This window comes from Orcinus orca, chromosome 9, assembly GCF_937001465.1.
Source record: "Orcinus orca chromosome 9, mOrcOrc1.1, whole genome shotgun sequence".
Classification (NCBI taxonomy): Eukaryota; Metazoa; Chordata; class Mammalia; order Artiodactyla; family Delphinidae; genus Orcinus; species Orcinus orca.
Window position 1 is genome coordinate 95,774,227 of NC_064567.1, and position 18,503 is coordinate 95,792,729.

General features: G+C 37.7%; 1 protein-coding gene across 9 annotated transcripts in view; it reads right to left on the reverse strand.

Moving 5' to 3' along the window:
- Positions 1-18,503, reverse strand: part of LOC101285567 (cytochrome c oxidase assembly factor 1 homolog) — a 101,512-nt gene that overhangs the window by 80,249 nt on the left and 2,760 nt on the right. For 2 of the 9 annotated variants that reach the window (XR_004478707.2, XM_033411274.2), the window contains exons 1-3: positions 12,145-12,341; positions 8,740-8,843; positions 2,711-2,828 (exon numbers count right to left, since the gene is read on the reverse strand). The exons of 3 other annotated variants lie outside the window; for them this stretch is intronic. Coding sequence is in view for 1 of the 6 variants with exons in the window: in XM_033411274.2 (XP_033267165.1) it covers positions 2,711-2,790 (80 nt within the window). In the remaining 5 variants the exon portion in view is untranslated. Of the gene's footprint in view, positions 1-2,710; positions 2,829-8,739; positions 8,844-12,144; positions 12,343-18,503 lie in introns of those variants that run through there. 4 more of the 9 variants (XR_004478709.2, XR_004478708.2, XR_007479125.1 and 1 more) reach the window with 3 other exon arrangements.

The following is an 18,503-nucleotide window of genomic DNA, read 5'->3' on the forward strand; positions in this document are numbered from 1 at the left end:
CTTGTGGGTGGGGCTTGGTAATTTAGATCTTCAAAGAAATTCATGGCAGGTGTTTTCTCCAGGGCTACTTAGAAACCCCTGAGAACATTTCAATCGCCTATTGGCTACCAGCATTCTATGAACCTAGAAGAGAAATGGAGATGAGGGTGGGAGTGGGGCTGAGGCAATGCCCCCAGATTCAGTATGCATAAATCATTCATTCTTCTATTTCCATCACAGTTATGACTTTTATTTCCCAGTATTATTTCCAAATTCTTTGGGATTTGGAAACAAGAAACTGAACTTTCCCAAATCACAAGTTATTCTCTATTTTTCATAAGACTTCACTTATTTTTAAATAATAATGAGTGACCATAAAAATACATAATGAATCATTTTTCTGCAATAAAGTTATAATAAATAACGTTTTTTAAATAATAATGAGTGACCATAAAAATACATAATGAATCATTTTTCTGCAATAAGGTTATAATAAAAGTTTCAAAGGTTTTCTGTTTCTAAAAAAATCCAGTAATAAATCCATGCACACTTATTATGAACCAATATACTGTGGTAAGATTATGTATCAGAAAAACATGTAAAAATGATCTCTATCTGAATTAGTCATGGGATGATAAAAGACTTTAGGAGAGAGTGATATCATCACAACGGCAGAACAGGAGTTTTCTACTGTCATCTCCCCAAAGAACACCAATTATGATAACCACCCACAGACAAAAGAGTCTTTGTAGAAATCCAGGAGTCCAGGAGAGATGTTCCAGCACACGGTTGAAACAAAAAAGACCAAAACTACCCTGTGAGGAGGGTAAGAGGAAATGTTTGACTTAACATACCATCTCTCCCACAAGGGGGCAGGGCTCAGTGCCAAGAGAGCCCTTCTTGCCCAGTGATTTCTCCTGCAGGGGAACATGAGAACATGTGAGAGCTTGGCTTCACCAGCTGTGTGGGACGCTGCCAATGAGGCCCATTTCTCTGGCCCCATCCAGAATACTGAGTTGTGAGCTCAGGGCAGTGGGCGGCTAAGAGAAAAACTGCCAGGGGTCAGTAGTGAACACCTCAAAGTGACAGAGATCATACTAATCACTTTGTGGACTCTATTATAGGTCTGCCCATGAGCTGCTGGGAATGCCTCTCCAGTGCATCCCCACAACTGGCTCCTGAGCACCCCCAGCACCCCACATGCCTCACCCATAAACCCTCCCACCCACAGACAGCTCCCTGAATGCTCCCCATGGCAGCAAGAGCAAGCCTTTGCAGATGGCTAGTGAGCATGCTTAGAAAGCCAATTTAGGAGAAACCACAAACTTGAACATTGAGCTCTGGCCTAGGGAAAGCAAAAGGGAGGCTGTCAGCACCCACTGAGCTTTGTAGGACAAAGAGAAGGCATACAAGCTTAAGAATTCTGCCACAAGAGAGTACAAGGAATGTGGAGCAAGTGTACGCATAGAAGAGGTATGAGAAAGCCTCAGAATTCCTAATGGGTGACAGAAGGTATTCCTTTCTAAAAGCCACTCAGTAAAGACTGGAGGAGGTGACTGCTTCTTCAAATGTGAAGACACAATGCAAGATTTCAAGGAATATGAAAACTCAAGAAAACGTAACAACACAAAAGAAACAATATTTTCTAGTAGCCAAACCCAAAGAAATGGAGAACAGCAATTTACACAATAAGAATTCAAAGTAGTTGTTTTAAGGAAGTTCAGGGAGCTACAAGAAAACACAGAAAGACAATTCAATAAAATCAGGAAACAAACCTTTTTTTAAAAGAAGACAAGTTTAATAGAATGACAGAAATTAAAAAGAACCAAACAAATTCTGGAGCTGAAGAATACAATGAATGAAATGAAAAATACAACAGAGAACATCAAAAAAATGAATCAAGCAGAATGAATCTGTGAAGTAGAAGGCAGGACTGTTTAAATTATCCATTCAGAGAAGAGCACAGAAAAAGAATGTAAAAGAATAAGGAAAGCCTGTATGAACTATGGGACACCATTAGGAGAAATAATCTATGTACTACTGCAGTCCCAGAAGGGGAAAAGAGGGAGAAAGGGCAGAAAGCTTATTTAAAGAAATAATGGCTGAGAATTTCACAAATCTGAGGAGAGATTGGGACGTCCAAGTTCATGAAACTCACAGTTCCCCAAAAAGATTCAATCCTAAATGTCTTTCTCCAAAACACATTTCAAAACTGTCTAAAATTCAAAGACAAAGAATTTTAAAAGCAGTAAGAGGAAAAAAAATCCTCACTTATGAGGGAATTCCCATAAAAAAATCAGTGGATTTCTCAACAGAAACCTACAGGCCAGGATAGGGGGTAAGATATACCCCAAGTACAAGTACTGAAAGAAAAAAAAAACTTCCCATCAAGAATATTACCTGGCAGGGACTTCCCTGGTGGCACAGCGGTTAAGAATCCACCTGCCAATGCAGGGGACACGGGTTCGATCCCTGGTCCAGGAAGATCTCACATGCCGCGGAGCAACTAAGCCAGTGCGCCACAACTACTGAGCCTGTGCTCTAGAGCCCGCGAGCCACAACTACTGAAGCCCGTGCACCTAGAGCCTATGCTCCACAACAAGGGAAGCCACTGCAATGAGAAGCCCATGCACCGCAACGAAGAGTAGCCCCCGCTCGCTGCAACTAGAGAAAGCCTGCACAAAGCAACAAAGACCCAACACAGCCAAAAATTAAAAACAAACAAAATTACCTGGCAAAGTTGTCCTTCAGAAATGAAAGAAAGATTAAGATGCTCCCAGGCAAACAAAAGCTGGAGTTCATCACCACCATACCTGCCTTACAAAAACTGCTGAAAGGAGTTCTACAAGCTGAAATTAAAGGATGCTAATTAGTAACATGAAAATATACAACAGACTGGTAAAGTAAGTATATAACCAAATTCAGAATATTTTAATACTGTAATATGTTGGTGTTTTAACCACTTAACTCCATATATAAAGGACAAAAGTATGAAAAATAACTATAGCTACCATTAGTTACTTGTAAACTAGTTATAAATTCTGACATCAAAAACATAAATGATGGAGAGATAAAATGGTCATTTTTGTATGTATTCAAAGTTAAACTGTTAACAGTGTAAAATAAACTGTTATATCTACAGATGTTGTATATAAGCCTAATATTAACAAAGGAAGAAAACCCTGCAGTAGGTAAAGAAAAGATAAAGAGAAGGGAATCAAGCTATGGAAAATCATCAATTTACAAAGGAAGACAGTAGGAGAAGATAGGAACAAGGAAACTAGAAAACAGCCAGAAAACAGTAAGACAGCATTAATAAGTCCCTACCTATCAATAATTACTTAATGTAAATGGATTAAATTTTCCAATCAAAAGGTACAAAGTGGCTGCACAAATAAAAAACAAGACCCAACTGTGTGACGCATATAAGAGACAAACTTCAGCTTTAGGTACACACATAGTCTCAAAATGAAGGGGCAGAAGGGATATTCCATACAAATGGAAACCAAAAGAGAGCACAAGTAGCTGTATTTATTTCAGAGAAGACAATCTTTGTCTCTTTTTTCAATTTTTGGGATAAAGTCTATTACTATATAATGACAAAGGGGTCAATTCGCCAAGAGGACAGAGCAACGATATGTGTGTGTGTGTGTATGTACATCTAACAATGGAGCAACTACATATCTTAAGCACATACAAAGGGAGAAAGACAACAGTGCAATAATAGTAGGGGCCTTTGGTGCCCCACTTAAATGGATAGATCACCAAGACAGAAAACCAGTATATAGAACATCCCACCCCCAAAGCAGCAGAATACACATTCCCAAGCATACACAAAACATACTCCAACTCAGATCATACATGCAGTCAACAAAACAAGTCTTATTTAGCAAATTTAAAAACCTGAAATCATACCAAGTACCTTTTTCTGACCTAGATGGTATGGAACTAGAAATCATTAACAGGAGGAAAACTGGAAAATTCAAAAATGTGTGAAAATTAAACAACACATCCCTGAACAACCAATGGATTAAAGGAGGAATCAAAAAGAAAATTTTAAAAATCTTGAAACAAATGAAAAAGAAAACACAACATACCAAAATGCATGGGATGCAACAAATGCCGTTTTAAGAGGGAAGTTTATAGCTCTAAATGCCTATATTAAGAAAAAGAAAGATCTCAAATAAATCACCTAAACTTACACCTCAGGAAACTAGAAAGAGAAGATCAAACTAAGCCCAAAGTTAGCAGAAGGGAAGCAATAACAATGATGAGAGCAGTAATAAGTAAAATTGAGACCAGAAAAATAACAGAAAAATCAACAAAACTAAGAGCTGGTTTTTGATAAAATAAACAAAATTCAAAATCCTTTAGCCAAAAAAAAGAAGACTCAAACAAAATCAGAAGTGAAAGAGGAGACATTACATCTGATACCACAAATACAAACGATCAGAAGAGACTACTATAAAACAATTGTATGCCAACAAATTGGGATAACCTAGATGTAATGGACAAGTTCCTAGAAACAAAAACCCTACCAAGACTGAATCATGAAAAAACCAAAAATGTGAACAGACCAATAAGGCATAAGGAGACTGATTCAGTAATAAAAAAAAACTCCTAACAACAGGAACAGCTGGTTTCACTAATAAATTCTACCCAATATTTGAAAGAATTAATAACAATCCTTCTTAAACTCTTGCAAACAACCAAAGAGGAGGAAACTCATTTTACCAGGCCAGCATTATCCTGATACCAAAGTCAGATACTGACACTACAACAGAAGAAAACTATAGGTAAACATACCTGATGAATATGATACAAAAATTCTCAGCAAAATACAAGCAAACTCAATTCAATAGCACATTAGAAGGTCACCATGTTCAACTGAAATTTATCCCCAGGATGCAAGAATGGTTCCACATCTGCAAATCAACAAATGTGACTTAACAGAATGAAGGCTGAAAATCATATCATCATCTCAATAGATGCAGAAAAATCATTTGACAAAAATTCCACATCCTTTCATGATAAAAATTCTCAACAAAGAGGGTACAGAAGAAACATACATCAACATAATAAAAGCCAGACAACAGTTAATATCATACTCAATGGTGAAATGCTGAAAGTCTTTCCTGTAAGATCAGTAATAAGACAAGGATGCCCATTCTCACCATTCCTATTCAACACAGTACTGGAAGTGTTAGCCAAAGCAATTAGTCAAGAAAAGGAAATAAAAGGCATGCAAATCAGAAAGAAGAAAAGTGTCTCTGTTTGCAAATGACATGATCTTCTATATAGAAAATCCTGAAGACTATACCAAAAATCTGTTAAACTAATCAACAAATTCAGTAAAATTATATGATACAAAATCAACATACAGAAATTGACTGCATTTCTATTCATTTACAATGAAATACTGAAAAATAATGAAAACAATCCCCTTTATAATAACACTGAAAACAGTAAAATACTTAAAATATATTTAACCAAGAAGGTAAAAAATCTATATTCTAAAAACTATAAGACACTAATGAAAGAAATTGAAGAAGACACAAATAAACGGAATTATATCCCATGATCATAAATTATATCCCATGATCCCAAGAAATTGAAGAAGACACAAATAAATGGAATTATATCCCATGATCATAAACTGGAAGACAACACTGTTAAAATGACCATACTGGGACTTCCCTGGTAGTCCTGTGGTAAAGAATCTGCCTTCCAATGCAGGGGACGCAGGTTCAATCCCTGGTCAGGGAACTAAGATCCCACAGGCCACAGGGCAACTAAGCCTGTGCGCCACAACTACTGAACCCGTGCACCTCAACAAGAGACCCCACATGCCGCAAACTACAGAGCCCACACTCTCTGGAGCCTGCACGCCACAACTACAGAACCCACGCGCCACAACTAGATAGAAGCCCGAGTACTGCAACTAGAGAGAAACCCGGGCCGACCGCATGCTATAACAAAAAGATCCCACATGACTCAACAAAGATCCTGTGTGCCGCAACTAAGACCTGACACAGTAAATAAATAAATAAATAAAATGACCATACTACCCCAAAGCCATCTATAGATTTAATGCAAGCCCTATGAAAATTCCAATGGCATTTTTTACAGAAATAGAAAACAATTCTAAAATCTGTATGGAACCATGAAAGACTTAAATAACCAAAGCAATCCTGAGAAAGAAAGGGAAAAAAACCACACTTCCTGATTTTTAACCATATTACAAAGCTACAGTAATCAAAACAGTATGATACTGGCATAAAAATTGACACATAGATCAATGAAACAGAATTGAGAGCCCAGAAATAAACCCATGCATATGTGGTCAACCAATATTTGACAAGGGAGTCAAGAATACTCAATAGGGAAAGGACAGTCTCTTCATTAAATATTGCTGGGAAAACTGGATATTTACACACAAAAGAAAAAAAGCAAAACCCTCTCTTACACTACTCACAAAAATGAACTCAGAAATGGAATACTGAAGACTTAAATGTAAGACCTTAAACCATAAAACTGCTAGAAGAAAATAAGATTAAAACATCCTTGACATTTCCTTGGTAATGATTTTTTTTAGATATGACACCAAAAGGAAAAATCAACAAATGGGACTACATCAAACTAAAAAGCTTTGGGACTTCCCTGGTGGTGTAATGGTTAAGAATCCACCTGCCAATGCAGGGGACACAGGTTTGATCCTGGTCTGTGAAGATCCCACATGCCATGGAGCAACTAAACCCATGCACCACAACTACTGAGCATGCATTCTAGAGCCCGTGAGTCACAACTACTGAGCCCACACACCACAATCACTGAAGCCAGTGTGCCCTAGAGCCCGTGCACCACAACTACTGAGACCATGCACAACTACTGAAGTCCGCGTTCTCTAGGGCCCACATGCCGCAACTACCAAGCCCGTGTGCCACAATCACTGAAGCTCATGCACCTAGAGCCTGTGCTCCACAACAAGAGAAGCCACTGCAAAGAGAAGGCCGTGCACCGCAACGAAGAGTAGCTTCCAGTCACCACGACTAGAGAAAGCCCACACGCAACAACGAAGACCCAATACAGCCAAAAATAAAGAAAATTTAAAATAAAAACAACTGTTGCACAGCAAAAGAATCAACAAAATGAAAAAGTGATCTACAGGATAAAATATTTGCAAATCACGTATTTCATAAGAGTTAATATAAGGAACTCATACAACTCAATAGTAAAAAGCAAATAATCTGATTAAAAAATGAGCAGAGGACCTGAATAGACATTTTTCCAAAGACATACAAATGGCCAACAAGTACATAAAAAGATACTCAACATCACTAAATATCAGAGAAATGCAAATCAAAGCCTCAATGAGGTATCACCTCACACCTGTTAGAAAGGGTATGATCAAAAATCAAGAGGTAAGTGTTGATAAGAATGTGGAAAAGGGAACCCTTGTGTATTTTGGGTAGTAATGTAAATCGGCAGAGCACTATGGAAAACAGGGTTGAGATTCCTCAAACAATTAAAAATAAAACTGCCATATGATTCAGCAATCCCACTTCTGGGTATACTTCCAAAGGAAATGAAATCACTGTGTCAAGAGATACCCATACTCCCCATGTTCATTACAGCATTATTCACAATACTGAGGACATGGAAATAACCGAAGTATTTACTGATAGATGAATGGATAAAAAACGGATACATAGGGCTTCCCTGGTGGCACAGTGGTTGAGAGTCCGCCTGCGGATGCAGGGGACACGGGTTCGTGCCCCGGTCTGGGAAGATCCCACATGCCACGGAGCGGCTGGGCCTGTGAGCCATGGCCGCTGAGCCTGCGCGTCCAGAGCCGGTGCTCCGCAACGGAGAGGCCACAACAGTGAGAGGCCCGCGTACCGCCAAAAAAAAACCGGATATATACACATACACTAGAATATTATTCAGTCATTAAAAAAAAATGAAGGAAATTCTATTTGGGACATCAACGGACCTTGAGAGCACTATTTGTTGAAATGAGTTAGAGAAAAACATTTACTGTATGATATCACTTGTATGTGGAACCTATAAAGCCAAACTTATAGAAACAGAGAATGGTGTTTGCCAGGGGCTGGGGATTGGGGAAATGAGAAGATACTGGCCAAGAGGTACAAATTTCCAATTATAAGATGAATAAATTCTGGGGATCTAACGTACAGCATAGTGACTACAGTCAATACTGTGTTATATACTTTAAAGTTGCTAAAAGAGTAGATCTTAAATGTTCTCACCACACACCCACACACAAATGGTAATTATGTGAGGTGACAGAGGTATTAACTAACCCTACTGTAGCAATCATTTTGAAATACACGTGTTCCAAATCATCACGTTGTACATCTTTTTTTTATTTTGTAGTTAACAATGTTGTGCTAGTTTCAGGAGTACAGCAAAGTGATTCAGTTATACATATACATGTAACTATCCTTTTTCAAATTCTTTTCCCATTTAGGTTATTACAGAATATTAAGCCGAGTTCCCTGTGCTATACAGTGAGTCCTTGTTGGTTATCTATTTTAAATAAAGCAGTGTGTACCTGTCAATCCCAAACTCCCAATCTATTCTATACCTCCCCCCGCCACCCTTCTCCCCAGTAACCATAAGTTCATTCTCTAACTCTGAGAGTCCGTTTTATAGATAAGTTCATTTGTATCACTTTTTTTTTTAGATTCCACATATAAGTGATATCATATGGTATTTGTCTTTCTCTGTCTGACTTACTTCACTTAATATGATAATCTCCAGGTCCATGCATGTTGCTACAAATGGCATCACGTTGTACATCTTAAACTTACATGTTATACATCGATTATACCTCAAGAAATCTGAGGGGAAAAAAAGACCTTATAAAAGAAACATTAATACAAAATAAATCCCAAATAAAAATCCTTGTAAAAGTTGAAGTACTATAAATATTTAGAAGTTATCATTCTAAAAATGAAATTTTTTAATCATGTGCTGTTCAATAGTCTTTCATAACAAATATTCCAGATGCAGAAAAATTTCATTCATTTGTGTTGACATTGGTCAAATTCAGAGTGTATCAAAAAGCATCCCTCAAGTTGAGTGTTAGGGTACACATTGCTTCATATAAACTATTTTTTTTTTTTTTACAACAAACTATTTTGTCTGCTTACTCTGGTTTTGGTTTTGCTTTGAAATACTGCTTTTACTATTTCAGCTTTTAGATTAAGTTCTCATTTCATATTGGAGTATTCAAAACTTTCAAACCTTCTTTTCAATTCCTCTGTTATTTCCAAAAAAAAAAAAAAAAAAACCCCACAGTCTATCAGTGAATATGCTGAACTTGAAAACACCAACAAACATTATTGGGTAATATTTACATATTATATATTTATATATACATATATTTATACATATAATATATATATTTATATATTTTTATATATTATATATTATTATAATTATATATATTATATATTATAATATATTGTAATATATATTATATATTTTATATAATATATATTATAATTATTATAATTACATTTATTATATATTATAATTATAATATTATAATTATTATTATATTATTATTATATATTATATATTATATATTATATATTATATAGGGTAATATTTATATATACATATATTTATATATATAAATATATATTTATATATATTATAATTATAATTATAATAGTTATATATATTATGTTATATATATTATAATATATTATATATTATATAATTATATATATTATTATAATTATATTTATTATATTATTATTATATTATATATAATATATATATTATATATACACATATATTTATATATATATTTATATATTATATTTATATATACAACATTGAGATCTCATAGCAAGGTTAACAGTACTACGCAGAATATTATATTGTAACTGCCAGTTTACAGATTTATTTTGCTCCCAAATTTGTTATTTCTTGGGACACCACTCATAGGATTTATAATGCATATAAACTTATTTTACTTGTAAGAATACCTGTTAGCAGCAGGTAGAGCATGAAAACATATTTATAAGATGGCAACAACTATGAGTAAGACCAACTGATTAAAACATGATGCTTTTCTCCCAGATGTTTCTGTCTCAGTTCCTAGACCTTTACTTTCTACTCAGTGTCAGCATGCCCCTTTCTTGCTTTCCACTTGATGCCAGTGGAACTCTCAGAACCAATGGTATCCAATAATATATTAAGCTTTAATTCTTGGGAAATTTTTAAATCCTTTTTTATTTTCCTGACTTTTTAAATGACTTTCCTCAGGATTTGAGATTTGAATAAACATAAAATTTCCTGAGAAATTCTAGGAATGCCTTCCCGTAAGGAAATGCTACTCTATCCAGAGATCACTGCTTTGAGCCTTCAGCATCTGTCCCAAGGTGAACAGCATCCATTGGGAGTTACTAATCAGCAATATTCACCCAGTCCTCCTAATTTTATCTCCCTCGTATCCCAATTTCCAGGAATACCTGGCACTGCCCAGTTCTTGAGCTTCTTGAGGATTTACAGGGTAAATATAATTAGTTTCAGTTTTTCCTTCTGCCAATTTACGGGTCATGATTCTTGGGGGTCGAGATAAATTTCCATTCACTCTTGCTTGGGCTTTTCAGTTTTTCAAATTGTATTGTTCTTATCTCCTTTCCTAACGTTCTGTCCTTTGGATCTTTACTAGTTTTAGTGGGGTTTCAATAGGGAGCAAGATCAGAAGTCAATCTACCATCTGAATCCAACAGGAATCTTCATTTTTAACAAGTATCTTAAGTGACTGTATTGCAGGTAGTCTCAAAACACACTTTCAAACACTAAACTAGAAGACAGTCAGTAGAAAGTGCCCAGAAGAGTGAAAACACTGAGAAATACTTGAAGAAGCTGAGAAGGCTTATCAAGGGGAATATGCTGGGAGCTACAACAGCTACTTCAACAGCTAAAGAGCTAATGGCGGAAGAGAAGTTAGGCTTGTTCTCTATGCCTCCAAGGAAAGCTAGAACCAGTGTGGGAAAACTGCAAACCAGAGATCTGGTACAAGATAGAGAAGGACTTCTTAACAGACAAAACTATCCCAAAAAGGAATGAACTGCCCTGGGAAGCAAGAAACTCAAGAACAGGCTGCACAACTATCACTTATTCGGGATGCCCACCAATAGCATCTAAGCCCCAGATGGTGGTGTGGTCCAACTGGTTGCTGAGGCAAGACTCACACGTGAAAAACAAAGAATGCATAATTAAACGCTAGAAGGATGAAATTACAAAAATAGAGTCATTTTAGACACACTGAGTGAAAGCTCTCAAATACAAAGGATTAGCCACACTTGGAATATAACAGGTAATGGCTGCCTGATCCTAAATTTCCTTTTCTTAGTCAGAATATAAATTTTTTTTTCCACACAGAATCTGAACTGAGATGTGCATTTATCCCTAGATTTATGTTGAGGTGTTGAAAAGTGACAAAGCGATGAGTTCTTGATTGCTATGAAAATGTCCCCATGAGCCACAAACTTTAATTACTAAGCCATCATTTCTTTACCTAAAATGCATGTTGGCTTAAAAACAGGTCTCCCTGTTCTATTCTCCTCCCCTCCTCCAATCAAGGAATAAAGAGAGGACGGAGCACAGTGAACAAGGGAACTGGCATGATGTGAGGCTGTAGCAGTAAGCAGAGAGGCCAGATCAGGGGGTGGGGCTGGAAGGGAGAATTGTTGTGGATCAAGTTAAATATTTCAGGTTTATTCTAAGTATAAAGGCAAACCATAGAAGAGTTTCAAGCAGGAGTTTGACGTGATCAGATTTTATATTTTTTAGAATATCTTTTGTGTGAAAAATAAAGTATTAACACATTTGGGCATACCAATTAGAAAGCAATATCCAGGTGAGAGAGAAAGGTTGTGTGGACTAGGATGACAGAGGTAGAGATGAAGTAACCAGGTTTGAGAAATTCTACCTGAGAGGTAGAAATAAGAGAATGCTGAGAGGTCTTAAAGACGATCCCAAGTGCCCTGCATGAGCATCTGGATAAATGGTGGACCCAGTGCCCAGGGAAGTATATACTGTCAGATGTAAACTGATGGAAGTGTAAGGAGAAAGGGAATCCCTTTTCGAGTGGATTAGGCTTGAAAACCTGTGAGTCACCTAAGTGTGAATGTCTCACAAGCTCCACTTCATCATTTCTCACTGAGTATCTCCATTAAAGCTTCAAACTCAGGATGCTGGCAATCAAAATCTGTTTCTTCTGCATCTGCTCCATCTGCTGATTAATTAATGCCACCAGCTGTGAGGGATGTTACAGATGGGGTTCCTACCTGTGACAAAGAAGGTTGAAATATAAAACACCTGAGGTCTCACTGATACGACTGATTCTGTGACTCACAGATTCATCCATAACACTGGAGTTATTCTTGCCACAAAGGTTAACCTTAAAGTTAACTCCCACCTCTGCAAACATTTAAAACTATTTGAAAACCAATATGAAAGAATTAAAGGATGATTTTATCCACAGACTGCTTTGCTAGAAATAAGACAGACTTTGGAACTGATCCAAAGAAAACAGATTCTAGAGTTAAATGTTAATTCTTAATTAACTGTCCTGTTTTCCTGAAGTAAAAACTTAATTATTGATATTTTCCAGCAGACGATCTTTACGTCCTATTATAGCACAACACTGCCACCTTCTGGAAGGAATCACAAGGAAAATGTTTTTATTCCTAATCAAGTTTGTGAGAAAGTCTGCAAGTTTCTGAAAGAAAATGAAAAGGGATTATGTTTATTTTATCCTTTTTAGCCCCATCACATTTGGATAAAAATCACTGGTAAAGAGGAAAAAAAAAGGGACACAACCTTACTGTTTCCCTAAATAAAAAGCACAAAGTGACATTTACTTTTTTGGTTTTGCTTACCTGGGTGAGGGAAAGGTGATGGTGAAGAGATAGCACACGGTAGTTTTTGAGGTAAGGTATACCTTGGTTATAGTTGCCGTTACACAAATCTATACATGTATTAAAATTTACAGAACTAAGGGGCTTCCTGGTGGCACAGTGGTTAAGAATCCACCTGCCAATGCAGGGGACACAGGTTCAAGCCCTGATCCAGGAAGATCCCACATGCGGCCGAGCAACCAAGCCCGTGAGCCACAACTACTGAGCCTGTGCTCTACAGCCCACGAGCCACAACTACTGAGCCCACGTGCCACAACTACTGAAGCCCACGTGCCTAGAGCCCGTGCTCCGCAACAAGAGAAGCCACCGCAATGAGAAGCCTGTGCACCACAACGAAGAGTAGCCCCCGCTCGCCGCAACTAAAAGCCTGCGTGCAGCCGCGAAGACCCAACACAGGCAAAACTAAAGTAAAATAAATTTATTAAAAAAATAAAAATTCACAGAACTAAACCAAAAGGTGAAACAGTCAATTTTACTATATGATAATTTTTAAAAGACAGATGCAGACTAAGAGAATAAAAATAGTGCCATATGTTTATAGAAAGGAGAAAAAATCATAAAGTTAAAATGCAAAAGTATTCACATAAAATTCAACAGTTTTGCCATTTATAGCCCAAAGGCCTGTGGCCCAAATAAAATTTGAAAGGTCCTAATCTAACATAAGCATGTTGAAATATTTAAATATGGACCTGGAAGTGTTTCTAAAGGCTACTGACATACACTAGAAGTAAATCACTTTGTCCCTAGTATCGAAAAGTCTAATGAAAGGTAACAATCTATTACCAAAAACTAGGAATTAATATTCACCTTTGTCTGGTAACCTCAAAAAAAAAGTCTTACAAAGGCATTTTTATGGGATTGTGTTTTGTCTTACTCAAAGAGCTGAGGCATAAACAGGCCAAGGTGGGTACTCAGCATCTATGTAGCTTGGTATTTGCTGGATGCTAGGGAAATCACATACAAATCCAAGTTATATTCAAGTTCCAAGAGTCTGGAGCATCCAAATGCATTTGGGGACCTTTCTAGTGCATCTGTAGATGCCAAATGCCATAAGGTGCCAAGAGCCCACAAGATGGATGATCAGGTGAGAGCCCAGATGACAAATGGACCCAAACTGAGAGCAAAAGTCACATTAACATATTTGTTCCTTCCATCTCTCCTGATAATACGCGTGCTGTTTACCATGGGGTGTGGGCTGTAACAGTGATGAGGAAATACTAAACAGGAGTTTATGAAAGATGTTGCAAATGAGGGGGAGGGGAAGGGGAAGAGGGAGGGTCTGGCAGGCATGAGATCTTAGTTTTCTAAGATCTGGTTGAGTTATACTGCTGTCTATCTACACTTCCCCATTTATCTCAGGGAGGCCAGTTACTGAGAGGGATCCCTGTACCCAAAACAACTTACACTTCCAACATCAGGGGAATCGTTGAAAAAATGCTTATACAGTAATAACAGAATAATAGTGGCCATTTCCCATCCTTCACTAGTTAATGACATGGATACCTTTGCACCGGCGGAGGTGAACTTGCTTGTCAGAAGCAGCAGTATTCACAGCATACCTAAGTAACTGCCAGAGTATCCAACTAAAGCAGCAGAAGGGTAACAGAACAATCCAGAACTTTGCAACAAGTATGCGAACTCACCTCCATCTTACCATCTGCCATGATGAGTAATTTGCCCAAAAAGACTGAATACACAGAGTTAACAAAACAAAAAAAACCAGGAGCTTAGATCATAAAGAAGTTTAGGATTTGGGAACCTACCCAGATAAACCTGTTATTTAATTTGAACTCTAGTACATAATTTTAAAACTCCAAGATCTCCAAGTCCTAAGACAAAAACCCCTACATCCCTTCAACTAGGAGATGGCTCTTTGAATTTATAGTTTTAGAAAGGTAAATGTGGTAATTAATACTTGCCTAAGTTACACATTTTATTTAAATCTCATATTTTATGTGAATGACAAAAAACACTGAAGCATATGAATGTTCCTCAAAATATTAAACAGAGAATTACCCTATGACCCAGCAATTCCACTTACGGTACACACTCAAAAGAGCTCAAAGAGATAATTGTACCAATGTTCATAGAAGCACTAGTCATAATAGCCAAAAGATGTAAACAACCCAAATGTCTATGAACTAATGAATGGATAAACAAAATATGATATATGCATACAATGGAATATTATTTACCCTTAAAAAGGAAGAAAACTCTGCAATATGCTACAATATGGATGAACCTTAAAGACATTATACAAAATGAAATAAATCAGACACAAAAGGAGAAATATTTTATGATTCCAGAGGCAAAAGGTAGAATGGTGGTTACAAGGGGCTGGAGAGAGGGGGGAATGGGGAGTTATTATTTAACAGGTATACAGGGTTTCAGTTTAGGAAAATGAAAGTTCTGGAGAGGACGGTGGTGATAGTTGCACAACAACGTGAATGTACTTAATGTCAATGAATTGTACACTTAAAATGGTTAGAATGCTAAGTTTCATGTTCTGTACATTTTACCACAATTTAAAAAAAACAAACACTAAAGCAAGAAACACAGAGTCCTCCTAACAAATCAGGCCATAGGGAAACGATGAAGCCCTAGATATTGCATGTAAAAAGAAATGCAAATTTTCTAAGGAGCTACAGTATATAGCTCTCCTCAGTTACTCAAAATGTTCAGAGACCCTAAAAATACCTGAATTACTACTACCTTTAAACCAATGAAATGAGAAAAACAAACACTAAAATAACATTAACAGGATTTTATAAAACTACTGTTCCCAGCGTGCCCCAATCAATACAGAACCAGCAGTTACATTCAAGCTCTGCACACATAAAATCTTCAAATAAACTTCTGCTGGCATGTAATAAGTACCTACTATTTGATGACCAACTGTACAATACAGCTCTCACAAATCTAATGCAGTAGACTAAACATGACGATGAGAATAAGGAAATAACTTCTAGGAGTCCGTTTGAAATAGAAAATTAAATGAACCAATAAAGCTGAAGCAGATTTTAGCATATTTTTCAAGGCAGAGAGAGAGGGAGGCACAAGTGTCCGAAACAATGAATGCTCTATAGGCACACCTTGGAGATACTGTGGGTTCGGCTCCAGAACACAACAACAAAGCGAACATTGCAATAAAGTATGAGTCACACAAATTTTTTGGTTTCCCAGTGCCTATAAAAGTTATGCTTACGGCTTCCCTGGTGGCGCAGTGGTTGAGAGTCCGCCTGCCGATGCAGGGGGCACGGGTTCGTGCCCGGGTCCGGGAAGATCCCACATGCCGCGGAGCAGCTAGGCCCGTGAGCCATGGCCGCTGAACCTGCGTGTCCGGAGCCTGTGCTCCGCGAAGGGAGAGGCCACAACAGTGAGAGGCCCGCGTACCGCAAAAAAAAAAAAAAAAAAAGTTATGTTTATACTATACTGCAGTCTATTAAGTGTGCAATAGCATCGTATCTTAAAAAAAGCCAATGTACATAATTTTAAAATACTTTATTGCTAGAAAATGCTAACCACCATGTGAGCTTTCAGACGGTTGTAATCTTCGTGCTGGTGGAGGGTCTTGCCTTGGTGTTGGTGGCTGCTGACTGATCAGGGTGGTGGATGCTGAAGGCTGGGGTGGCCGTGGCCATTTCTTAAAACAAGACAACAATGAAGTCCGCCACATCGATTCACTCTCCCGTTTCCAAATGATCTCTACAGCAGGCAATGCTGTTCGACAGCATTTTACCCACAGGAGAACTTCTTTCAAAATTGGAGTCAATCCTCTCAAACCCTGCCACTGATTTATCAACTAAGTCTATGTAATATTCTAAATCTTTTATTATCATTTCAACAATCTTCACAGCATCTTCACCAGGAGTGGATTCCATCTCAAGAAACCACTTTCTTTGCTCATCCATAAGAAACAACTCCTCATCCACTAAAGTTTTATTCTGAGATCACAGCAGTTCACTCACATCTTTAGGCTCCACTTCTAATTCTAGCTCTCTTGCTCTTTCCACCACATCTGTAGTTATATCCTCCACTGAAGTCTTGAACCCCTCCAAGTTATCCATGAGGTTTGGAATCAACTTCTTCCAAATTCCTGTTAATATTTTTACCTCTTCCTATAAATCATCAATGTTCTTAATGGCAAGTAAAATGGTGAATCCTTTCCAGAAGGTTTTCAATTGACTTCACCCAGGTCCATCAGAGGAATCACTATCTCTGGCAGCTCTACCCTTACAAAATGTATTTCTTAAATAGTAAGACTTGAGAGTCGAAATTACCCCTTGATCTATATGCTGCAGAATAGCTAACAGGCATGAAAACCACATTAACCTCATTGTACATCTCCATCAGAGCTCTTGGGTGGCCAGGTGCATTGTCAGTGAGCCGCAGTACTTTGAAAGGACTCTTTTATTCTGAGCAGTAGGTCTCAACAGTGGGCTTAAAACAGCCAGTAAAGCATATTGTAAACAGATGTGATGTCATCCAGGCTTTGTTGTTCCACTTAAAGAGCACAGGCAGAGTAGATTTAGCATAATTCTTAAGGGCCCTAGGATTTTCGGAATGGTAAATGAGCACTGGCTTTAACCGAAAGTCACCAGCTGCATTAGCCCCTAACAGAGTCAGCCTGTCCTTTGAGGCCAAGCATTGATTTCTAACTATAAAAGTCCTGGATGGCATCTTCTTCCAAGATAAGGCTGTTTCATCTATGTTGAAAATCCAGTTTAGTGTAGCTACCTTCATTAATTACCTTAGCTAGATTTTGTGGATAACTTGCTACAGCTTCTACATCAGCACTTGTTGCTTCACCTTGCACTTTTGTTATGGAGACGGCTTCTTTCCTTAAACCTCATGAACCAACCTCTGCTGGCTTCAAACTTTTCTGCAGCTTCCTCACCTCTCTCAGCCTTCACAGAATTGAGGAGAGTTAGGGCCTTGCTCTGAATTTAGGCTTTGGTTTAAGAGAGTGCTGTGGTTGGCTAGATCTTCTATCCAGACCACTAAAACTTTCTCCATATCAGCAATAAGGCTGTTTCGCTTTCTTATCATTTGTGTGTTCACTGGAGTAGCACTTTTTATCTCCTTCAAGAACTTCTCCTTTGCATTCACAACTTGGCTAACTGTTCTGTGCAAGAAGCCTAGCTTTCAGCCTATCTAGGCTTTTGACACGCCTTCCTCACCAGCTTGTCATTTCTAGCTTTTGACTTAAAGTGAGAGAAGTGCAATACTTGTTTTCACTTGAACACTTAAAGGCCAATGCAGGGTTATTAGCCTAATTTCAATATTGTTGTGTCTCAGGGAATAGGGAAGCCCAAGGAGAGGGAGAAACGGGGTAACGGTCAATTGGTGGAGCAGTCACAACACACATAACATTTCTCATTTAAGTTCACTGTCTTATATGGGCACGGTTCACAGCACCCCAAAACAATTACAATGGTAACATCAAGGATCACTGATGACAGATCACCATAACAAATAATAATGAAAAAGTTTGAAATGTTGTGAGAATGACCACAATGTGACACAGAAACACCAAGTGAGCAAACGCTGTTGGAA